The 25,925-nt window shown below is 37.3% G+C and overlaps 1 protein-coding gene across 1 annotated transcript in view; it reads right to left on the bottom strand.

The window, feature by feature from the left end:
* Positions 1-2,090: 2,090 nt before the first annotated feature.
* Positions 2,091-25,925, bottom strand: part of LOC116717152 (growth factor receptor-bound protein 10-like) — a 71,795-nt gene continuing 47,960 nt past the window's right edge. The window contains exons 6-17 of the mRNA XM_032558300.1: positions 20,340-20,496; positions 15,761-15,876; positions 15,305-15,379; positions 10,997-11,134; positions 10,803-10,913; positions 10,430-10,528; positions 9,925-9,993; positions 9,066-9,182; positions 8,672-8,735; positions 8,473-8,560; positions 8,295-8,388; positions 2,091-7,881 (exon numbers count right to left, since the gene is read on the bottom strand). Coding sequence (XP_032414191.1) covers positions 7,735-7,881; positions 8,295-8,388; positions 8,473-8,560; positions 8,672-8,735; positions 9,066-9,182; positions 9,925-9,993; positions 10,430-10,528; positions 10,803-10,913; positions 10,997-11,134; positions 15,305-15,379; positions 15,761-15,876; positions 20,340-20,496 — 1,275 coding nt within the window. The 3' untranslated portion in view covers positions 2,091-7,734. The remainder of the gene's footprint in view (positions 7,882-8,294; positions 8,389-8,472; positions 8,561-8,671; positions 8,736-9,065; positions 9,183-9,924; positions 9,994-10,429; positions 10,529-10,802; positions 10,914-10,996; positions 11,135-15,304; positions 15,380-15,760; positions 15,877-20,339; positions 20,497-25,925) is intronic.

Genomic DNA, 25,925 nt, shown 5'->3' with positions numbered 1-25,925 from the left:
ATTGGGTAAATGATTCACAATACACATCAAAACCAATCTTTTTTCAGTACAGATGCCTGAATGTTTGTCTCTACATACCCTGCACAGCATTTTATTGGTAAATCAATACAAGCTTTGACTTGAGTTTTGTCAATGTTGTCTAGAGGGGCTGCTTTTAAGAATGCTGTTTCTCTGGTTTGCTTGCATGAGTCCTGAGTGGTTATATGAGCAAGGTGTTCTGCTGAATCCCAAAGAGCAAAGGTTTATATTTTTGCACACCTCAACATAATTCCAACCAAAGCACATACAATTCTTGGAATTGTGGTATGTACATCAACAGACTTTAGTGGCATATGTAAATCACCTTTGATGCATTCAGATTTGCTTTATATCCCTTTCTGGCGCAATACCAATATATGAGCATATGGTTATTTATTTACTGAGGTAACGGGTCTTCAGATATGTTAATATTTAGTCATCTTTTTTATGCACAATAACAACTCAAGCTGCTACTTTTCCATGACTGATAATCCAAGTGGTGTGACAACCAGCTGGTGTCAAAAGGTCGGCTCCGTGATTCTAAATCACGCTCCCTATGATAGGTTTATTTTAATTCCTATCTAGCAAAGATTCAACCGGAGGCAGTAATTGTCTTTTCTGCAGAAAGGAGAATTGAAACAGACGCGATGAATCGCTGTAAAACACTGTCTGGGATCAACTCTGCCAGATCTTTCTCTGCATTTGGTTTTATTAGAAAATACAAGGAAGGAGGTTGGGCCTTCTCACATAGTCACACAAAGAATTTGACCAATGACCTTTTTCTACAGGGTGTCCTGGAACCTTCTGTGGACATGCCCTTAAAAGGGCATGGCTGACCACAACCAATCAGTTACACATGGAGTTGATAACACAGGAATGTGCAAAGTCTCTAGCCTCCAGGCAAACATCCTACAAATGGTTAATAGTGTTTCACAGAAGGAAAAGGAGTCACGTAAACATTAAACAAAATAATAATATGAAAACATAACCTTTCAAATAAACTCACAAGTAAATGAACTTAGATAATTATTCTAACACCCTATTTACCAGCTATTCACAAGACCAATACCCATAGATTATTTGACCTTTGCTGGAGGTAGACTTCTCCTAAGAAAGTTTAGAGAATGAGAACTTTCAGTGCCACAATTCCATTTTATTATCCCTTGAGCTTTTTATAGAACAGCACCATCTTGTGGATAATCAGAAAATCTAGGTTCCTTTAGAATTTGACCTTTTTTACTAATAACTTCACACAAGGATATTTGCTTAAGTAAACCCAATCCTAAATCCTCACTTGTTTGTTCTTGTTGGTTGTTGTTGTGGATATAAAAATGTACGCTGAAAGATTATATCCATCTTCATCTTGAGCCTTCTAGTAGTTAATCTAATGCTTTGTGTCAAAACTGACTGTTCAGAATTTATCCACCTTGAGATCCATCTGAAGAAGAGTAAGCCCGGAGCACTCTATTGCGATCACCATGTTTTACTGTGGCTGCAGTGTTTTTGGGTGATGAGCTGTCTTGTTTTAGCCAACCTAACTGTTTAGTTTCATTCAACGGCTATCTTCAAAGTGTCACGCTATATACTGCCCTAGAATTTATTGTAGTCTTTTCAGATTCATATTGTTGCACAATCATTGTCATCCTTTGCAGTCTCTATGATACCGATGTGGACAAGTCTGGAAAATCAAACAAAGACATCATTAATCAGTCTAACTCCTTTCTTTTAAGTACTAGTACTGCTGGCATTGAGCTTACTGAATAGCCCCACAAGAGACCTCATATCAACCACATAGAAAGGCAGAAAATCATCGTCTGTGCCAGGAAGCTAAGTTTTTAAATTAATTCTTCAAAGAAATTTTAAAAGAATTTCATTTAATTTTCCATTGGGATCAATAAAGTAATTTTGAATTTGAAAGGAAGTGGTCAAACATCATGGAAGAATAAATCTAGCTGAATTGGTTGAGGTGAAAACTGTTAAACAGCCAACCAAATATCAGTGGGTTGTACCATACACACATGGTGTGTATAGTTTTTGAGCCTCTGTGGACTAGAAAAAAAATACATAATAAATTCAAACTTTTCCTCAGATTTATTAAATGATTTGCTCTGTTATCAGTCCAGCCTGTAAAAGAACAGTTCAAATGCATCATTGAAAGCTTGAAAGCTCAAAATCAGGATGACATTCATGCAGGTGATGAGGGAATATGACTCTTTGACCAGGATAGTGAATAAACACACATTTAACTTTATTTTATATCAACGTATTAACATTTTATTCTAATATCAATAAACAGAATATATCAGTCCCTTATTTTTTCTTTTCTTTTTTTCTTTACAAAAATACCTGAAAAGATTACAGTAAGCCAACCAACTATTTACAGACTGAAGCAAAGCACATCATGAATATAGAAGCTCTCTCAAAAAAAGAGAGAAGTCAGTTTTCCTGTTCACATTCCCTGAAATGCATGGTAGTTTTCATAGATTTTATTTATTTATTTTTTTACTTTACTCATTTGAACAACCAGATTATCTTGCACTGTGACAGCTGAAAAAATTACATATGGATTTTAACTCATTCAAAAAGCAAAAAGGGCTAAGGAGTTGAAAAGCTGAGAATTTGTTTTAGGCTTGTGTACATTTTAGCTGGGCTTAAGGACCATTTTTCCTAATTCAAAATGTCCATGAACTTTATAAATATAATTTAGACCTCATGCCAGGCCTAATGCTCACCTCAAAGTTAATTTACAGCTTCCATGGCCACCAAAACTGACTGCGCTACACCAGTACTATTGGTATTTTTCTTTCTTTTTAAATAGCTATGTGTTTAGAAAAAAATGGTCTGATCAGATTTATTGATCAGACAAACATTGTATGTTTGTATTAAAACAAACATACAATGTCCCATTTTTAGGTTGCGTATTTTGAGCTTGCTAAAGTAGTTTCATCTCAGTGTGACACAATGGGATAAACACTAGTGGAGAATGACGCAGATTGAGAGATCTTACCATTTTGTCTATGAAAAAGTTGTTTTGGCTTGATGAAGTGAAAGGGTTTATGGTAAATAATATTATTTTCTCATAAACAGAGACCTTTCCACAATAGCCAGTTAAAAATGAATAACTTATTCAGTGGAAATTAATTTCACAGGTATTAGGTTAAACCTTTGAACAACTGAAGCAATCCACTTGTTTTATTGTGATATCACCATAGACATGACCTGAATTTCACCAATTTCAACTCAAATCCACAATTAAGTAAATGATAAAACATAATCAATTAAACATTGCAGTTTGCCTAATAAATAAATTTCTCAGAAAAAAAGGAAGCTGTTGATTTGAACTGAAATTGTCTTAAAGTTTTATAGTAAATCTGTATGGAGCAACAATCAGCTTTACAACCATCTACAGATGTTTGTTTTACCCAGATACTGTCTGCTCTTACATGCTTTCAGTACTTATTTTCTAAGTTTGTTAAGGCTGCTTGTGCTGTATTTGATTCTCCACTGGCTGAGGGACTTTGAGGTAAAAAAGGGTCCAATAGAAATATACTTCCTATTCCTGTGTCTTTTAAGGCCAGTTCATACCCATTATCTACACAGACTGAGTTTTTTGACACTGGTTTTGAATTAGGTATTTGTTTGGACTTTCTATGTTTTAGATGTAAACTGCTGCTCTATTGTGACACCTAGTGGTTTTCTTAAGTTACACATTTAACAGACTAGGAGAGTGAGGGCAGCTTCAGAAAAGATGTTACTGAATACGCATATTTATTGGTATTTTCAGTAAGAAACCCTATTTTCTTTTTCCACTTTTGTGTTTTTATTTTTACAACATTCATCTTGCTGTTCATTCTCAAGGTTAAAATTGACATTAATATTGTCAGTGTGCTTTAACCATAACTTTGTGATACTTATCATTTGAATGTATATGAAATGAGAAATCATAATCTGCAGATTGACATCTTGATCAAAGCTTCTTTTTCAACTCACTGTCTGAACCAAGCTAAGTAGTACCTGGTTACACTGAAAGTAATACTCTTCGGGTTGGAGACAGTAACTGAAGGTAGGAGACCATGTCATCAATTTTTAGTACCAGTAAGGTGTTTAAGATAAATTCAAAGGACACAGGTGAAAGCATTTTAGAAAGGAACTGAGTTTTCAAAGACATTATGAGACAGGCCTGTGGTTAAATTACGCTGCAAGAGGGTGAAAGAGAGCAAGACTTTCAGCAAATGACAGGTGAGCTAAACAAAGTACAGCAATGTTAATCTCTTTTAGCTCTGTCATTCCAAGAACATGCTGGATTTGGAAATGCTGGGAGTCTCTTTGGAATTCTATATTCTCTAGAAAATACAGACTGGTTAGTTATGCTAAAAAAAAAGCACACATCGCTAACATACGTTGCTAAAACCAACTTAAAATGTGAACCCCATAATTATTTTGCGTTTGTTTTAAATATTATTGCCATTTTGATTAATCTAATTATGTTAATCATTGATATCAGTTATTAAAGCAAGCTTAAAATGTGAAATACTTAATCATTTTTGCCTTTGTTAGAAAATATTAGCAAAACACAGTTTTACAGTGAGAAGCATGACCTAGGATCTGCTCCTAATATAAACAATTATTGAATGCTCGCAACAGGGAGGCTTGAACAAAGGGATCTAAACGCTTCTTTTATCTTCTTACTTTATAGTTCTCAAAGAGAAGCTGGAATAGGCTAACCTCCATATGTGAAGGTCAAAGCACTTGTAAAAAAGGTAGGACAGGAAATTGGCCACAAAATTGAAATTAGTGTATCTCGATGTTTTTTTGGGAATATTTAAAACAAAAAGGAAAACATAATTTCAGGTAATGTCATTACAAATATAATAGTCACAATGATTTCATGGTAATGACAAGCGAAAAACAGCAGAGACAGCGCTAGGAGAGAACCAAAAAGTCTACATTTTTCAAGTAATCAGACACATCCAGATAAATAAATACACACTGCTGCATCAATAAAAACCAGACATTCAAATAAAAAAAAATGTCATTGCATCTTAGATAAATTATGATGACCTTGCACAGAGAGACAACATAGGGCTGCTATTCTGCATCTCAGGTCATAGACATAAATCCTTTAACAACCTGCAGGTCAATAAAAGATGGCTGTTGATGTACAAGAGTACACGTATCTAAAAATCCGCTGGCTTTAGCTAAACAAGGCAACCAAAAATGCCCTGAACTAAAAACAAAGAGAAAAATCTAAAAGCTCAGGAGTACAAATGATAAAAAAAAAGACTGCTATTTATGAAAGACATTTCACAGCAGGATACTCTAAGTATTGGCAGCAACTTGTGAGAAGTGACAAAAAGGAAGTAAAAAACAAAAAAGGACTTCAAGCTTACAAGTCGAGTTTAGGGTTAAATAGATTTTGCTTTTCATTAGGTTTTCTGTTCATATAAAGTAAAAATCTAACTCTTACAATAAAACTATTTTAGCTCTTGCTAATTACAGAAACAGGGTCTTAGCCAATCACAAAACAGAATCATGTAAGAAACATTTTAAGCCAACATTTCCAACAACTGTTCTGGTGAGAGTGAAAGACGAATAAACAGACATTGGTTAAAGAACTAACATAGCCACTAAATTTATCTCAATCAATCCATTTCCTACTTGCAACATTCAGTAGCAAGCTACATATTGTGAAACGAGAATGATGCAAAAAGGGTCTGCATCCTTTGTTTTAAATGCATTTCAAATGTGCTTCTGTTTTTACAAATATAATTTACATGATACCAGCAGCTTGTATAGAGTTTTGCCATTTAAAATTCTAAGAAGACAGCAGAGGTGGCATTTAATATTGTCTTTGTACAAGTAAGCCAAAGAGGGAAAAAGGCCACACTTATTGAATTACAGAGAACACTGTGCTGTATTTCCAGGCATGTCCTTTTCAGGTGAGCATTTATGGAACAAAATGTTAAAGTTGCAGCACAATCTGGGTATAATGTTTTTCACGCAATCTACAGCATTCTCTTTTGTGTTTCCTGTCATTTCACAAGGCCCACATCACACTGGATTAAGAGTGGATTACAGTCTCCAGGATCTCAATGACTTGTCATTCAAACCATTTGATAAACCATCTCCATGCTGAAGGCAATGAGGATGCTTCTCTTTTCGCAGTACTCAACAAATTACAACATCCTCATTATGAGGTTGTATCCACATAACCTAGAGTTTCTTTCTGTGTCTGGGAGAGATTTTTCCATCTCTACCATCAGCGTCAGAACAGCTTTGGAGGAGGAGACAACGCTGTCCCTTCGAGGTAGTATCCTGTAGTTTATGAACCACTTACTTTATGAACCACCACAGTCTGAACACTTAAGTTATTTTCAAAACAAATGAGCTAAATTTCACATTCCATTATGTGTCTTATGGATGCTCACTGCAGACCTTTCTAAGAACGTGCAAAGACAAATTTTTAGAATTGCTTTGGACTCTTAGTCCAATGTGAAATGGGCCCTACAGAGGTTTGTGGAAAACTGTTTCATAAAAGGCAGAAGTTATCCAAAGCCAAATGATTGCAAGTTGAATCAACTCTTTAAAATGGGCCAGTTTATTAAAATGGCAATATTTGTATGAATGCAATAATATAGTCTCGGTCCCAAGCTCCTTTTACCATACCTGAATTATAAAAACTGAACAATACAATCAGCTGTCTGTCTAGTATATCTGTTCTGACTTAGCTGCTAATGACTGAATGGCAAAATTGTGAAAAAATTGGACTGTTTTGTGGATATTTTAAAGCAGAAATCTTGGAGATGGTGTAACAACCCAGAATGCTGAGCACCAAGTGATCTGCCGTGGCTATTGTGACCTACATAGGGCTGCAAACATTCAGATGGTGGGGAAAAAAGACGCAAAAACTGAATTATTTGAGGAACTGTGCTGAGGAAATGTCTAAAAGGGAGGACAGTGCAGATTTGACAAACGTATCAGTTCAAAGACTGAAAAGAATTTCACGCAGGACCGCCAGGTGCCTTCAGATCTAATTCACGGTAAAATTTGGGCATGCTCATTCACGCCATAAACGACATGGTGGGTGGCACCTTGTCGAGTTGAGTAATGCACCAAAAGATATGCTATGCACCTTTAAAGGCCATGTGCACCGCAGTGACTTTTAAAACCAACGGAACATAGTCTCCATCTGTAATATACATTTTGAAAATGTGCCATCAACAGCTTAAATGACACTGCAGTTAGTTAGAAGGAAACCAAATGGTCCACACAATAGCTTCAACTTTCCTGCTGATTGTCCAGTTTAAGAGAAATCAAGTCAATTCTTGAGAGATAACCCTTGAGGCCCCCCCAAGCTTATTGATGAATATTGCCAGCATCTCATGAAGCGTTTTTGCAACAGTGACGACACAAAATGGCAGTGTTCATTTCTTTTATCTTTGTTTCTTTTTTCTTAAAAGTGGAACCCCGTGAGCAAGTCGTGCATCGGCTTCCACAAAACGTCCAAGAAAATCAGGAGAAAAAAAAAATCCAGCCAGTCAGCAACGTCCAGCAGACTCACAATAGAAAACGACAACAGCGAAACATCAGTCAATTCACCAGCTTCTTGGAAAGGTAAGAACAAACGACAGAGAGAACAGCGATCCCCTCTGCTTTGTCTGTTAGTTTTCAGGCAAAGTCAGGTCAAGTTTCAGATGGTCACATGGTCCGAAGATGTCATAAGGCCACGACGGTGCACGGATGTTTGAGTTTACAAGGCAGGACGCCCCTGTTGAGCTGGTAGAACTCCACCAGCTGAATCAGGTCTGTGAATTTGGTTTCGCCGTCATCGAGGCTGAAGAAGACCTGGCCGTCCTCTTCACACTGAATAAAAACAAGAGAACCACATGGCATAAGACAAACAACCAAGAAAAACCTTTCTTCTATAGACAAAAAATGGTTATCTAAAATGTCTGCAGGAACTTGCCTGTAATTATGACCTCAAGATTTAACACAATAAAATGTTTTCTCTTATTTATGTTCAAGGTTCACACACTTCTTTTATGTCAAAATTCCTTATTTTTCTCAAACGGAAAGATAGGCAGACAAACGGACGTAACTCACAACACTCTTATCTTTTTCTGTACTTATGCTGATCCTCAAAATACTTTGGTGAAATTCCAGACTTTCAACTACGCAAGAACCCTTTATGTTGTTACATCTTGACAAGGTTTTTTTCTTTTTTGGGGGGGGTAGAATCTTGTAGGAGAAAGACATCACTAAGATAAAATGCTTACCGGTAGGATCTGAAAATGTTTGATTTTCTGATGATGGCACAAAGTGAGGACAAAGGCCTTTGGGTTACTCTGACTGACTCTCAGCAGAAACAACCTTCACAGTAGAAAGAAGACAAAATCTGTGTGAGAAAAAAAGATTTTCGGGATGCGTTTCCTCCTACCAGTTCAGCTGACTCACCCATCTACTTGTCCCTGCTGGTGGATAATACGATGGGATTCCTCTCTGGTTATCCTGCCGTAGAACCACAACTGAGCTATGTGGATGACTGCACAGAATGCAAAAATAATGTCGTTTCAATGTTGATTCAGAGCAAAAAGAATACAAAAAGGTAGGATAAAACACCAGGTTATTCATTCTTTATGTACTAGAGATTTACCTGAGTTAAGTGAAGATTGGTGTAAGGGACTGTGGGAACCTAAAGCATTCACTCGATTTCTCTTCTGAAGGAAATGTCACAGAAACAGAAAGCAACAGTCATTACTTTATGACACAAAGAGCAGCAAAGACATTTCTAGCAATTCTATACAAATGTGACTAAAGTTTGAATTTGATTGCTCACAAATCATTCTTATAAAATGTTAAAGTGCAAAAGTTATACAAAAACTAGATTGAGTGAATGCAAAAAATGTTAATGAAAATAGTAAATTAATATTAAGCTCTTGACTCACTGTCAAAGAAAAAACTTTACAACATCACAACTTTCAAATATCGCATAAAACATTCATTTATATTAAGATTTTATTTGTCAATGTATAGTGTCTTTTTCTCACCCTCCACATATGTCCCTCCTCCAAGGCAGCACTCTGAGCCTCGATTGGGTTATCAATCACCCGACCTATCCTCCCTGAGAAATCCATTGCCACGAGGGAGTTTTCCGATACACTCCTCTAGGGGGAGCCAGAAACACACAGCAGTTAAAAAGGAGATGAAGTTGGAATGTGAACAAATTCCTTCCCAAAACATGCCAGCTTACAAAGCAAGGAGTATTTAAGAATTTAAATTTATTTACTTATTTTTTTTATGTAATGTACATAAATAAGTGGAAATACAATGCTTTAAATGTGTCAAAAATGCATTACTCTTGTGAATAAATAACAGTTTGAACTAAATATATGATAAAATCACAAAGGATTACTATTATTTTAATAGTTCTTAAGCTGCAACACAGCATTAAATAAATTCAAATGAACCTTTCACTTGTATAACAAACTCGATCGTAGACTGATTAACCTGTGAGTCAAATTCAGACTAAATCCTCTTTAAGTGAAGTAATGTTTCATGTACAAATCCTACACATCTTCAAGATCCAAAGGCTGTAAATTAATAAATAATTCATTAAATCAATTAAATCTATGAAAATTAAAATAAAAAATAGTAATTCAAAATTAACTTAAAAACACATATAATGATTTTAACATCTAATTAATCACTTTATAGTTCTGTGATGTGCAGCAGTATGAATTTATTGCATCTGTCAGCCATAAATATTAAAGACATACTGGGCGTGGCTAACCCTGATTCACTCAAGATGATTTGTCTGAAGTTGCCTGTTAGGGATAATTTATCAGATATAAAGAAAATAAATAAATAAAAAAATCTAATAAAGAACATAAAAATAAAAAAACTTACCACAGGAGCTGAAAAGTGTGAAAGCAATGCTTTTCTTTGCTTATAGTTCTGGTACAATATGATCCCATACTGTCAAGGGGGGAAAAAGACAGACATGTAAACCAGTGCAACAATTTTATTTGTGAACTGCAGATGCAACAATCACACTTTTCTTGGCCAGTACAGATTTTCAATTTTATTTAAGTTCCAATTCCATTTTTTTTCAAAGGACTAACACAAAAATGAGAAAAAAAGTGCTCTGGGTATATATTTGGTTCCATGCACCTAATGTGCCTCATCATTGATTAAAACCAATCAAAAAAAAAAAAAAAATTGGCTGATACTAATTTCTAGCCGTTTGGTTCATTTCTATATTAAACATATTGCACATATCTTGACAGTTTAACAAGACAATCACATTACATCCTTTTATTTTAGTCTTGTTCCAGAAACTCTTCCCATCCACCAAATTATAGAAAGCTGGTAGCCGGATAGTATTACATCTTAGACAGTGTTGATGAGGTACCTTAAAGATTCTGAAAGCAGTCATCCAACAGGTCCTGCTTTGTTCATCCTCTGCACACAGCATCCTCAGCTCCTTTGTTTCTCCTATGGCTTTATTAAGCTGCAAATCAACAACATGTAGAGTTTAATCTCATGGCATAGTCAACTCCCCATTTCTAACAGATGTGCCTAAATTATCTACTTTGCTCGTAGATAATTTAAAGGTAAAGCCTTTTTAAACCCTTCAGGAGAGACAGGTGAGTGTTAACATTTCTCTGCTGAACAAGGAGCTAAACTGGATATAGATGTTTTCTCAGCTCATAACATTTCACAATTTCAGCTTTTCATGATGACATAAAATCAGCTTAATCTGACTTGCAGTGTCTGGCACTCACTTTGAAACAGAAGGTGTAGTCTGTGGGTGCACCATGTTGCTTTTTTCCTGTGATGACAGTGAAGATACTGTTGTCCTCCAGGTCTGCTAGCAACTGTAAATATCTGGGCTCCTGGAGACAGAGGGAATGAAGTCAGAATAGGAGGGCGAGCATCAGCCGCCGTCAGTAATCTCTTCTCCTCAGATTACATTTACCTTTGAGGTTCCTCTTGTAGAGCAGTAGAGTCCTGAGCGGCGCAGGAACATGTAAACCTTTTTCCAAGACTTCCTGCCCACATCTTTCATGTACAAATATCCCTGGATTTCTGGGCAGGTGCTGGGCGAAAGAAAGTTCTGAAAATGGAGCAGGAACATTTTTATTGTTTGACTCCATACATCTGAAGCCTTAAAGCTCTGATTTAGCAGTAGGTAATGTAAATATAAACAACACAGAGTAATCTGGTCTCTGTATAAAAGCATACTTTGTTACTGTTTGTAAAAGAAAGAGGGTAATTTATGTACATGTAAAAATACATTCATTTTATGTGCTTTGTGATGCAATTATATATGATAAAGTAGAATCTTATTGAAAAGCGAATGTATTTCTGTAACTCAATTCACAAATTAAAATGCATTATATAAATTAATATGAATACATTGATGTTTTAAAGCCTTTTTATGTTTATTATGTTTATTATGATTTTTTTTGCTTTCAAGTAATGAAAACATAATATTCGAGATTAGAATATTACCATTAAAAAAAAATGTTTAATGCAGAAATTTACAGTTGATGAACAGTACATTTAATACCTGCTCAAAGGTTGTTATCTTCAGACTGTATGCATATTCTGACTTATTGAATATGACTGCATATTTATTATTTATTAATTAATTTATCCCGAGATGGTCAATAATCAGAACTATAGTCATGCAAAACACATTACAGTAGGAATCTTAAATATTAACAAAGAAATTTTGACCTGAAATCATGGATATGATTAGGATGAACATTAGACGAACTAAATCCGGATAAGAATTACGTTTCACAGTTAACATGTGTATAGATGTGAAATAAAATGTAATATACTTGGTGTGAAAAATAATCTCCTGTTTTGCATAGGATATCTACCAGGCATATTAAAATAGATCAAGTTTTTTCATTTTTTTATTACAATTTAAATTTTCTACAAGTCAGCACTAAGGTAGCATAGACAGTGCTTGAGTAACTGAGTTTTCTCTGTATGTAGCAGAGCAATGCAGCACTGCCACTTTCTCACATGTTACTGTGCATAGCTGACTCAAGCAAGGCTCCTACAAAACAGGCTGCATCTGGAAAGCAGACCACTAAAGACTGAACTTGAACTTCATCAACTGGCTAATGTCAGCTTGATATATTCTGTTTCTATAAAAAGACTAATATGGTAAAAAGGTATAATAATCTGTTCAACAGACATGCTTCATTAAAAACTAAACTCACCAAGTTTTTATGATGTATTTTTCATTAGTTTCACATATAAACAAATAAATTAACAGAATGTGGCCACGATGTACATTTTTGTGTAAACACTGTGAAACGGTGGTATTTTTAATCAAGTTTATCGTACTATTAGAACCTTGCTGCAGCCCATGCTTGGCTGTTGTGTACTGCGGTGCTGAGTGATATCAGGGGTTTTCTGGGGCCGTCTTCGTGATAGCCGAATGTGCTCCACTGTCATCGTAATACCAGAGGGGTGAAATGTATTATCTATAAAGCAGAGCAGTTATTTAGAGACTTCCCGTCTTGCTCTGACCCAAATATCTATAGGATGATTCTAATTAAAAATTTTTTTAGCTCTACTAATACATTTATTGGTACTGGAAACATGTTTGGCACAAACGATGCTCCCACAGGAGACCACAGCACAGCTGACAGAACTGGCAACCACAGCTCTATCAGGTTTCTGCACACCAAAGATCTACCTACATGAAAGCCTGCTCATTATCAACGCAATAAGACGTTGTAGAACGCCTTAAGCCCAGTTTGTTTTTTAGCACTAAGGGCTTGTATGTTACCTTGTAGAACTATCCATACCCCTTCATCTTTTCTGTACAACTGTTTAAATGTGACTTTTATTGAACAGTGACAAAAAGATGGGCCACACGAAGTCCCTACTAGCTGAGGAACAAAGTAGTTCTGGTAGATGAAGGGTAATTGGTCAGAAATCAAACCTGAACTTTAATCAAAGCATTCATATGTTAAAATGACCCAAGTCAAGACCACTCCAATCCAATTGGGGATTTTTTTGGCAAAATATAAAGTTTGCTATTCGAAGACACTCGGTATCCAATCTGTACTGTAGGGCTGATTGTACAAAGAAGAATGGACAAACAAATTTAGCCTCTCAAAGTATATTATATTTAATATTTTTGCCAAAAGACATATAGATTTATCTTATCTTATCTTATATAGCAGTAATTCTACTTAAAGGCAAGTCTACAAAGCATTGCCACAGGGTTGGTAATGTGACTTTTTATTGAACTATCAGATAAAATCCCAATTAAGCACATTTATGTTTTAAACTATCATTTGTCAAAATCTAAAAAAAAGCTCAAGATGTATAAACACTTTTGCTTGTAGATGAAAGAGCAGCAAGAGGCAAAAGAAGTTCTATTTGTGGTCCAAAGTTGGTCCAAAACTCCTATCTTTGTGACATGGGTGTGAATCTGACAAGACCAGATGGCTGAAGCAGGTTAGGTTGATAAGTGAAGTGACAGCTTGAGCTAATAAATCTGATTTGGAACTGTGATTTGCGGCTGAAAAGACAAACTGTGCCAGAAGCCTCTTCAATATCTGAAGCACATGTTCCGCAGTGTTTTGGAAAAAAAAGAATATCATTATGGGCCTCATGCATTTTCAAACACTGGCCAAGCACACATTCACATGCAACAATATCTCAAACAGCCTTCTATCAGAGCCACAGCACCTTGACTTCCCACAGTCAAATATTTCTTGTGTAATATGGATTATTGCAGCCACCTGGATGAGCTCAGTTCAGCGAGTGCCTTGCTTTTGTACTGTGCTCTAATTGAGCGAAAAGATTGTGAATTTAGTAGAAGTCAAACAAAGGGAATTCCTGACACAGCTCCAGCTCATTCCAATCCCTAATATATGTCGAGCGCCACGTCTCTATAATCAGAAGGAGGGCCAACGGCTTTCTCTGAGTGCAAAGGATGAACAGAAGGATCTGTTTCTGACAGCGCTCCAAGACAGAGCCAGGCTGGGGTTTTTTTAAGACCAAAGCCCCTCAAATTCCCAAGTACTGAGAGGCAGCTCTGTCGCACATATGCAGACCTGCACAAACTTCCAATTAGTTAAGGAACTGCAGCGCATTACAAAACTGTTAATATTCCTTCAAGCTTTGCACGCTTTGTTACATTAGAACCATAAACTTGTGGTTTTGCAGACATTTATGTACCTGTATTTGTGGTCATTTGGAATCAGTTTGCCTCAGTAAATCATCTCATGCAGCTTTGCACATAAAAAAAAAAACTTAAAAAACTTAAAGGGAGTGTTTCAATAGCAGCTTCAAAACATTGTCTCCTATGTTGGATTTTAATATCTTAATAACCACTACCCCAGTTTTTTTACAGCCTCCCTTCTAGAACAAATACACACCCCATCATGACGCTGCCACCACCATGTTCTACAATGAGGATGGAATATTCCTCAGGTTTGCTGAAGTGTGATCTGAGGCCACACTTCAAATGGGACTTTATGTGGTTTTCGTTCATCCATCTTTTTCTTCTTGCCACTCTTCAAGGCCATAAACACAACTATTGCTTGTCTTATTAACATATTCTACCACATCAGCTATGAAAATTAGTCATGATTTCTGTCTGATTTTAACTCTCTTCTGAAAACCAATCTTTCCAACCTTTGAGAAAATGGGAAATGTTGGTTTTAATTCATTTTTATGTTAGTTGGTTTTAGTTAACTGGAATGGTTTTAATTTGTTTTAATCCGGTATTGTTTGTTTTATTTCATTGTCATTTTATTGGATATTGCCAGATTTTTATTTTTTTTTTTACTGTAGAGTATTTTTGTACTGAGATTAAATTGACTGTTTATTTAATGTATCGCTTTTTGTGAATTATCTCATAAATTGAGGATAAGCTACAATAAGTCGATGGTTGTAATATTACAAAATGTTTAAGGGTTGAGTCTATTCTTGCGAGGCAGGCTGCACTTTGTGCTTCAAATGGCCTGATTCCATCCATCACAGGTGGTTGGGCTGTGGTGCGCGTATCGAGACAGTCGTGTGTCAACAAAGGATCAACAGTAGTTATTACTGTTGCCTCTGACGAGACATGCTGTCTAAGGGTCAGGGGTGAGGTGTGCCAGCTTGATTGTACAGTACGCGGCAGGTGGTGACTCTGAGCAAACGACACTGCGTGCGTGTCAAGAGAAGGAAGAGGAGGAGGAGGAGTGACAGTCAAAGACAGACACGCAAATAGAGAGAGAAAGAGAGAGAGGAAGGTTCGTACCTGCAGGAGTTGAGATGGTGGAATTTTATGATCGTTTTCCTGGCACCATGCAACCATGTGGTCCGGGAAAAATGTCTAGCAGAGGAGGAGGAAGAAGGGGACATGTCAGAGACTGTGACAATAATTATAGGGCGGAGGTGTTGTGACAGCAACAGACGTCAAGCAAATGTCATTAGTTCAATTGCTGTCATAGTGTTTCACAAGGGCAACAAAAGAGTTTCTCAACAAGTAGACCTGTCACAACAGGTCGCACCGTTCAAGAAAAGTAGACAACTACATCAGATTTTGTTGGGGGATTTTTAATGAGGTTGCCCAAAACATCTTTGTTTCTACAGATAGTAAGGAACAAGCAACACAATTGTGGTTGCTTTGAATGTATTAAGATATCTCAATAAGAATTTTTCAAAAGTGACATTGTGGATGAAATGACGTCTGGCAAAAATAAGTCCTACTAACCAGAGGGTTTCTGAAGAATTCATATTTGGCATAGTTCTTCCTGAAGAGGAATCTACTGTCGCTACTCATGGAGGCCTGGACCTGAACCACCCGCTCGTGGTCTTCTAGACAGCGCTCTGAAAACAAAGAGGGCACCGTTTACTTTAAAGAATTATTTTTGTCTGAATCAAAACATAAACATAATAAAAAATAAAAATCATATTTCATAAAAACTGCTTAGGAACACTGACAACAGCACAAAAGTCACATTATAAACAGAAAGTCACTGGGATTTCTTTTCAGACAGAAAGAGAAATAATAATAATAATAAAAAACAGTGACATAATGAAAGCGAAATAAAAAGCACAAACCCTTACTGTCGGCTGCTCTAAATTTAGGCTCCTGGAACCTTTAATTTCCTATAAAAAACATTCCAGCAGCGCGCGACTCCCCCACCTGTTCCCAATGCAAATCAAGCAGTTTTTTCCCACAATCCGCGCCTTGTTAGTCCTCGTTTTAGAAACCGAACGTCACAGTGTTGCACCGTTACTCATTTGCACATTAATGGAACACAAGTGTTATGAATGAATAAATGAACAGGGCTGGCATACTCTCAACTTAATCATACATCATCTCAGGCAATAATGAAACTGCTGCCCACAGGGTTCAGAAACTGTGTGAATTAAAGCAGAATGCTGTCTTTTATTTTGTGGCTAAAACAATCTTAAATTACAGGCTGGTTTTACAGCTTCAGGCAAATTAAAATTAACTGTCTGCTGATATTAAAACCAAAAACCTCCTGATGTGGGTTAATATAAAGCTGTGAGTCAGAGCAACGTCTGAGCTTGTATGAATATAGTCACAACTGTGGTAATTACTTTTTTTGTTGTTGTTTCAATCAATCAATTTCCTAAACAGAAAGTGAGTCACACAGTTTCTCCACTCTCAACGTCTGCTACTGCCTTAATTGGTGGCTTTTTTATAATAATCTAATAATTAGGTAAATAACAGATCTTAATTAAACGGAGTACAACAAACAGGAATAAGTTGCTGTGGTACGTGATGTCCAAGCTTAATTTTGTTGTTAGCTATGTGTGTTCCCTCCCTTTCATGCCCTCTGTCATGATCTCTGTACACTGTCATGACCAATTTCTTTCCTTCCACTTCAGCCTGTTGCCCCATGAGTCAGGCATGTTTGCAGCTGTGACTCACCCTGGCAGCTCCAATTCCCTCAGCCATAGTTGTTAACCTTTTTTAATCGGACAAATAGAGGTCAATGTTACTTATCCCAATGGGCCATTTCACCCATTCAACTGCATGCCAGAATTGGGCTGCGACACAGAGGAACAGTTCTATCTTTTCAAGCTGTGTGCTGTTCCTTTATTGTCTTCTAACCTATCATGCATTATAGTTTTTCTTTATTAATTTTGTATTACAGTAATATTGTTATTTCTTTATTTATTTTCTTGGGGTCACCATAACAACTACTTATTTAGCAGCTTTTGTGCACAATGGAACCGTTCCCGTTCACATATTTTTAAAAATAGCTAAAAAACCTTATTTTATTTTAATATTTTTTTACTTTTTTTTGAGTGTTCTAAGCTTGATTCCTATCGAACATAAAGGGTGTTGAAACAAATACTATCTGAAACTGGACCTGTTGGCCTCATTTGTTACACCTTCCTAGAGTTTCTGCAGAGACAAAAAACCTGAGAGTATGAAAAAAAACAAAAAACTCAAGGCCATTAATTAGACGTTTGAACAAATAAGGTTGGAAAGTACAGTTGTCAGCTACACAGCAGTAGTCAGCGTATTACAGCAAAGTAGCATTAACTAAAACGTCTTCAACAAAAAAAGAGAAGAACTAAGATCTAAATAAAAATAATTTTATTTGCTGCAGCCAAGATACTTATTTTTTTGTTGAATGTCAAGAAAAGTGACCTTAGACAAAGGGCAAATTTGCCACTGCTTCATTATATGTCATTTTCAGAATCCTGTAAACACTAAATGCGGTAAGCGGTTATTCTGGACAACAAAAGAGTACAGTTGCAGAACAGGTTCTTTATAACACAATAACGACTATAATAGAACCGAGGGACGCTGAGCCACAAATGATGTCATTCACAAGAAAGCAACACAGTCTGACAGCACCAGGTTGGCAGCAGTGATGAGAAAAATATGTCGATCATGATAGATGGTGAAATATTAGGTTAGAGCTTTGGGAGCCACACTTTGAATAATGCAATATATTTTCTAAGATTTTACTCGCCTGACAAGAGCAGCAGTCTGCACAGAGAAGCTCTCAGACGTTAGTTGTCAGCTTAACCAGCAGAAATGAAATGTTTTTACACCATGTCTCTTTGGGCAATGTGTTTCACTCCCAGAAACACAACTCCTTTTAAAATTACACCCCTTCCTTCCAACATCTGGGTAACTGTGCAGACATGAGTCCTCCATAAGTGTTTTATAATCGCCCTCCCCTCTAGGGGAGGCCTGGTTTATAACATTAAGTTGTCTGAAACTTTTTGGGGCTATTTCACGCTGCCGAGTTTAACACAATTCTATCTCAAAAGAAATGCAAACCAAAAAAATTACAAGAACAAGCTTCAGGTGTTTCCTACTTTTTTCTCTTTTTTTCTACTTTTGAATCTTGTTTGGACTGCAGTCACTTTGATGCAGTAAGTGCTTCTATTTTCAGGCTCCAGTGCAGAACTAAAGAAAACCTCTAATGCGAAAGAAAGGTTTTTAAACCCGTCATCAATCATCACCTAGCTGGCGCGTCAATTACAGTGCTGGAGCTATAATGTTACACAGGCGCTGACACTAAGGGGGGGAAAGTCGAGAAAGGTTTTGTTACATTGCTCATCAGGTACATCACATCTCCTGAGCCGTAACGATCAATTATGATTCTCTTGACCCACTTCATTAAGGCTGAAAAAAAATAAAATAAAATAAACTTGGCACTTCAAATTTAAAGTTTGTATTTTGTCAGTGACTTGAAACCTCAAATGTAAGCGTTTACAGGAAAGAGTGTATTTGCTAGTGTGTGAATCTTCCTCTGCATACAACAAAAACGTTTTATTTCTTTCAATTAACTCAAAAACAAAGCTACTTAGATGGTACAAAGGAAATTTGGAGGACAATAAATACAAACCCTAAGAGGTATATGAATTAAAATCAAATAACTCCTTCATAACATTCAATGATAGTTCAAACCCAGCAACTTCAACTACTTATTTTTGAGTGACAAATCTTATGTAACCACAAATTTAGATTAGTCAACTGCTAGCTATTCACATTTGTTGTATATTGTGTCAAGCACAGAGTGTTGAGGTTGATATGTTTAAAATTATTGAATTAAAATAAATACACAATCTGTATGGAACTGTCATAAGGCCTTTTCTGAAGATGTATCTGTGTTTAACCAGGTTAGCGACAACACAAATGCAAAAATCAGACTTGCTAGCAAGCCAGACTTTTTGACCCTAAGGCAGTTGTTGCTGATGCACGGCACATCTTAGCTATGATCGCCAGGGAAAAGGTTTACAGGTCACCTTATTAGATGAAATTGAAAAACTGCCACTGCACTAGTAATATATGCCTTTATCATAAAGCAAAATTAATAAGTTTGACTAATTATTAAAAATTCAAATTTAGCTAATTTTCTTGAGTAACACAATTTCAAATTTGTCTGGAATTTACTTCAGTGAGTGAATTTTAGCTGTTAATCTTGCATAACTCCAAGAAAATGGAATAAAATTAAAAATGCACTTTTCAATCCACCAGAGATTGGAACTGGTCAATTTTCCACTTGACTGATCATAATACGCACTTCAAATACTGAACAAACTATGCATCTTTGTCAGAGTACCAAACATGTACTTTGGATATTTTCTTTTTGTTGAACAATAATATGATAAAAGACATCTGGTGTGAAGCATAAATAGACAAAACCTTGTATATCTTGTATTATGTTAGTGTTTTTTATTGGCTTAAAACTAAAAGTTCTGTCCAAAACAAGCAGCAAATTGTCTCTTAGGTGTTATAATGTCATCATTGTAAACCCCTAAAAAAAAACTGGAAATCTGTGATCAGTGCTTCTCCAATTAAAATCTAACCCGACACAAAACACTTGCAAATAGTTACACAAACATTTTTGGTTGAATTCCAACCGTTTGTTTTGTCAGTGTGCTCAAAAGACTAAAGTGCGATAGAGCTTTGAACTCAGTCATGAAGGGCTTTTCATACTAAGCATACTAAATTTAAATTGCAACAATAACAAAAAAAATGTCAATTAGAGCCACTTCGATATTACTTTTGTTAAAAGGTTTTTCCTTACATAAGAAATACAGATGAGCCACAATAACTTCACTCTGTGTATGTTACCCTTGGATAGTGTGCGCTTATGTTATACAATATGCTCATCCACTCACGCTTCAGGAAATGCCTGCATTAGAATATGCGTCTATTCTGCCCACCCGACTATGCAGCCATAATTCCATGCGTGAATATGGCGCAGAGACAGGAATGCACTTCTGTAAGGCAGTGATAACACTGCACATCCTCACCCACCCAAGGGGACTTGAGCATGGTTTCTTACCTAGTCCTAGCAGTGGGTGGTGTTCAACAAGTGCCCAACTGTTGTCATCCACACAGTGGCTTTTATACACCAGGAGCTGGCACAGATGCCTGACCGTCATGTCGGCTGGAATCTCCACAACTTTGCACATGCCGTCCTCGCTAAAGATCTTCACAATCTGAAAAGACGATGCAGAGGGCAAAGTTAGAAGAAATAGGATGAAGAGCGTTTTAGTAACATGGATTGAAAACAGGGGAAACAAAATCTGAAACAAAAGTTCAACAGAGCCGTTATATACATTTTTACTTAAGTTCAATCAATCAAAATGTTCGGAATTATTAAAAAAAGAAAAATACAATCAAGAAATTCAGTTAAACCAGCTTAATACATGGTCAAAGAAAGCAATTCCCCCCCCCCCCCCCTTCAACACAGCGATAACCTTTCATGAACCATAGCATAGAATACATAGGCTTGTCATTATAACACACAATGGAAAAGAACAGATATTCAACACTGTGTAGCAATTATGGCGTTAGAAATCACAGGCGAGGATCTCCTAAGCCATCTTCTTACTGTAATACAGAGACAAATATACCATATTATCTTACAAGAATCTCCTCTTTTCAACACAAAGTCTAAATGACTATATATGGACTGTATGTATGTACTGTATATATATACAAAATTACAACTTCTAAAGAAAATGTATGGAGAGATTTAAAGAAAAAGGTTCAATGCAGAGCACCAATGACCCTTTGGAAAAGATGATTTTATTATACGCATAGCGAAAAATGACTGATAAAAAAAAACTATTTTACATAAATGCATTATTGCAGCTGATGTATAAACTGCTAAATAGATGCCAACCATCTATGTCCAAGTTACCCCCTTCAGTACCAGATGTGTAACATTTCACAAGTTCTTCTTCCTCCACAAAATCCAGAGAATGCAACTGCCAAATACATTGTGGTTAACGGTTCTAAATTTACTTAAATTATGTGTCCAAGGGTTATTTTTAAAAAGGATGACATGCAGGGGCAGAGAATACTCACGTCCAATGGCATAAAGAAAAAAAAACTGCCAGCACTTCACATGAAAAATATAAATTTTACACCAAAAATATATCAGGGTAAGCAAATGTTCTCCTTCCCCCAAAGCCCTATCGTTAAGCATCTTAGTCTGCACAAACCAAGCCTGAGGCTGTCTATTTTATATTAAAATGGCCCAGTCATTCAGCTGGTGAAATATATGATTCTTTCTTTTGTTGCTCTGTTCACATCTTTGATGAAAAAGTGAAGACAGCCAATTAAAGTAATGTCTCCATAAATCTATTGGCTCCAGTTAAGCGTGGCTGTACCTCAAAGAGAAACAGACAGATTGTAAAAAAAAAAAAAAAGATAAGAGATGGGGGAGCAAAGAGAGGCAGAGCCACCCCAAAGGAAAGAGGTGAAACGCAGAGAGAGAGTGGTCTTACCTCCATGGCCCGCAGCAGGCAGCAGTCCGGGGAACACGAAGGCATTTTTGGAGTGAGTCTGTCTCCGCAAAACTCACAAGCACACAGTCCACCTTAGACCAAAAAAATGCTGCCGCTTTTCTCTCCAGAGACTATTGGAGAAATATGAATTAAGGCAGCTGACAGCTGAGCTGCCTATGTTACAGCTAATACCTTAGTGTATCCCAAGGCCGCTTGCTGTATCAAGAAAGGAGGGGGGAAAAAAGAGAGAGAAAAAAGATGAAGAACAGTCTGGCTGAAGTAAAGCCGGCGTGTGCAGTGGCACACAGGCAGTAACAGTCAGCGGCTGGATGGCAGCAGGTACAGCGCAGAGCTCCCAGTGCCGGCTCAGTCTGACAACTATCGGTCTTCCTCTCCTTCCTTCCCGCTCCCTCCCCCTCACAAAGGGTTACAGCCTCAGCCACGGGCTCCGAGGCGCACCGAATCAAACCACACACTCACCAACCAATCATAAAGCTCCAGCGGGCTGATGTAATCATTCCCACACAGACCTGAGCACGCAGAGGCACACACACGCGCGCGCGCGCGCACCACGCACGCACACACCCTCCCTGAGAGGCATGCACACCCGAGCAGACACAGAGACGCACAGTCATACACAGACACCGCCAACTTTTTCAGAGCCCCCTTCGAGCTCTCTGCCTCGGTTTCTTTTTAGACCTTGATGCATGAGGGATCATTTGAGAAGGGCGTGGGGCTGAGAGGAGCAGCTGGGGGAGGAAGAAAAGGAAGGAAGGAGAGGGGAAAGTTTGTTGCTTCTCCTGCCTCCAAGTTTTTTAAGCGAGAACTTCTTAGCTTGTATGCTCTTCACCTCTCCTTGTTCTCTCTCTCTCTCTCTCTCTCTCTCTCTCTCTCTCTCCAGTCCTTCTATTCTTCCCTTCCTGCTGTTTAACTCTGACTCAAAGCAAATACAATTAAGCCAAAGTGGAGAACGACACACACACACACACACACCGTGTGTACAGGCGCCTTGAACTTTTTCACGTTTTGTCACACTTCAAAACCTGGGGTATTTCATTGAGATTTCTTGTGATAGACTCACACAGAGTAGCATAGGCCTGTGGAGTGGAAGTGGAAATGATCAATGGTTTTAAAACAATGTTTAAAAAGGAAAATAAAAATAAAAGTGTGAGTTTCATCTCAGCATAAATGCAACTGTTTATAGCCCAGCCACAAAGCAGGGTTGGGCTATAGAACAATGTTCCAAGACTTAAACATTGCATGAGGCATTGTTCAATCTGTCACTAAATGGAAAGAGTATGGCACATTTGCAAACCTACAAAGACAGAACTGTCCACCTGAACTACATGTGAAAGGAGAGATTTAACCAGAGGAGCAGCCTAGAAACCAATGGTAACTCTGGAGGAGCAGCAAAAATTGTCAGTTTGGCCTGAAAAGTCTCTTGACAACACAGCTACAGGGGAGGTATTATGTGTTTTCCAGTCACATTGTATCATTTTATAGTACAATCAAGTATCGCTGTCTTTGACTTAAAAGAAATTTGACTGCGCAATTTAACACCTTGAAATTGGGCTTTTGTCTCTTTAAGAAAGTCTTGCTCTTTCCAGTCTACAGCCTTGATGAATTTATCACAACATTATTCCTCTATTAATCCTTTACCCACAATTTTTGCAATGAGGAATAGTTTACTGAGTTCAGCAGATGCGCAGTTCCACCAGGTGTTTGCTAATTGCTGCTGACTAGTCTGAAGGAGCTGAGTGGGGGCGTAGCAGGAGAAGGGAGCTCTGTTTGGCTCTGTGGCTCAGAGGAGGAGCTGCGTCGCATAGAAGGAGGAGCTAGAACCAACCAGACATTTTGCACAGCTAAATAGTTGACATGGGAGGGTTAGATTAAAGATTAAAGAATTTCTCAAACACACATTAAATAATCACAGCAGATATTTTTGATGTAAAGATCAAAAATGTAAATTTTACATAACACTGCCCCTTTAAGAATTTTGAACTCCACAAATGTGGTAAAAATAATAATAAAAAAAGTAACTGTTGAAAGAACCTCATAAGAACTCAGTATGCCACCAGTCCTGTGTTCCAAACAACAAACATATGGAGGGAGATGGTGTAATCAGATAAATCAAAAACAAAGCAAAACACAATTTGTGGCTAAAATAACGGTCACTGCACATCACTCTGATCACGCCATTCTCAGAGGAAAACATGACAGTGACAAATAAAATACTCCTCACTTCCTTAAGCAACTGGCATCTGAAAGAAGCCTGTTTAAAAATTGCCATGTTTTTTTAAGACCGGTATTTGTATTTGTGTTGTCGTGATTGCTGCGGCGTGGAGTCAGCCGTTCAGTTCACCAACAAAAGACTAAGAAGTTGTAAATAGTTTGTTACTGTCACTTTGTTGTCACAATAAATATCACGAAATATCATTTGGCTGTAATTGCAAACAAAATCTGACTGAACAATGTATTGACTCAGGGGTTTACAATACAAATGAATGCTTTCTAGATTTCTACTTCTGAAAAGAAAAAGGATGTTTCGTTTTCTTTCTACTGCAACAACTTTATGTTAGTCTGTCACACAAAAGGACATAAAAATGTATGGTTAATGTGAAAAATGAGAATGAGTCCTAGGGAGTATGAATACTTTTTCAAGGTCCTTTATGCTCCTTTTAAACTCAGATATTTAACACACCAGCAGTAGATGGGCCAAAGACTTGACGTGCCATGTCTGGAATAAAGTTACAGTAACTTGGCTGTGTTCATTTGTCAGGAAAAGGCGTGTACATGACTGGGGGAATAGTATTTAGAAAAAAAAAACTTTTCTGAAATTGCGAAACAGTGGCAGCACAGGTAGTAGTCACAGTGATTCCACTGAATTTCCTTCAGCAGGAAGCTCTGGAGAGAGATGCTGGCAGAAACAGGAAGGGTTCGAGGCTAAGAGAAAGAAGGCTGTAAGAATGCACGTACGTGCCTCAGTGCATGTGCATTCGCATGTATGTGTGTGTGTGTTTCTGTGAGACTGTGGGACAGGGGAGAGACTGACACAGACGGATGTGAAAAACGAAGGAAAATGAGTGGGAAGAAGAGGGAAGTGCGAGCGAGAGACGCAGTCTGGTGACACACTGCAGCAAAATGCGGAGCATGAATGCCGTCCACTGTTAACCACATATCTAGCCTGCACAGCTGCGTTCCTGCCCACCCCCTCTCTGCCACGGCACTCGCACTAGAACGGACGCGCGCACACACACACACACACTCCCAGGTCTTTGTCACCGCTTCTCAGGAAAGGGGGAAAGCCCAAGCAAGGCTGCAGGGAAGACATTGCAACAAACATTCTAAACAATCTTTTATTCAGTTCTGTTAGAACTGAAAGTAAGTAAGAAACAGAAAGTAAGACACATAGAGTCCATTTTTCTTATCTTTTGAGAAGAAAAACAATCATAAAAATTACATTTTGGTGGCAATTTTCTATAAGTTTAAAGAAACAGGGACCTAATTTATAATTTCAGACTCAACAAGATTAACATGCATTTTTATTTAAAATAACACTACGAATTGCTGCAGTGCAATACATGCATCTTTATATTAGTTTTTCTAAATTTAAGGCTGAACTGTTGCCACTGTGTCCTAAAAAAAGAGAGCTCATATTCAGGATCTGGTCCTTCTGCTGTCATGTATAACAAACCAGAAATATAAACAGGTACGACAGAGAATAACTGAATAACATACAACTAAAATCATATGGCTCATAAAAACCTTTTGATCTGTTTCCTTTTATGTTGATTAGCTGATATAATTATGCGATATAAACACAAAATCCCATGTAAGCAAAGTCATACCTTCCTAGAGCAATCTATCAACCAGGAATTGGTTGTGTATTATCATGACAGGCATGCTGCAGCTGAAATAAAGAACCATTTAGTTTCTTGGACACTCTGTGAAAATGTAATACTGTTGAAATACATATTATGTAACTGTAATGCAAAAAGAAAGAGATGAAGCTGGCAAACAGAGACATGAGCGGTGGACAGAAAAAATCAGGACAGAGTGTAGGCAGCAGGCGGTAGGAGTTAGCAGAACATAAAAGATGTAATTGGCCACCATGAAGTCACCCACCTGTTTGT

Source organism: Xiphophorus hellerii, chromosome 3 (genome assembly GCF_003331165.1).
Source record: "Xiphophorus hellerii strain 12219 chromosome 3, Xiphophorus_hellerii-4.1, whole genome shotgun sequence".
NCBI classification, from domain to species: domain Eukaryota; kingdom Metazoa; phylum Chordata; class Actinopteri; order Cyprinodontiformes; family Poeciliidae; genus Xiphophorus; species Xiphophorus hellerii.
This window is presented reverse-complemented; position numbering and strand designations above follow the sequence as displayed.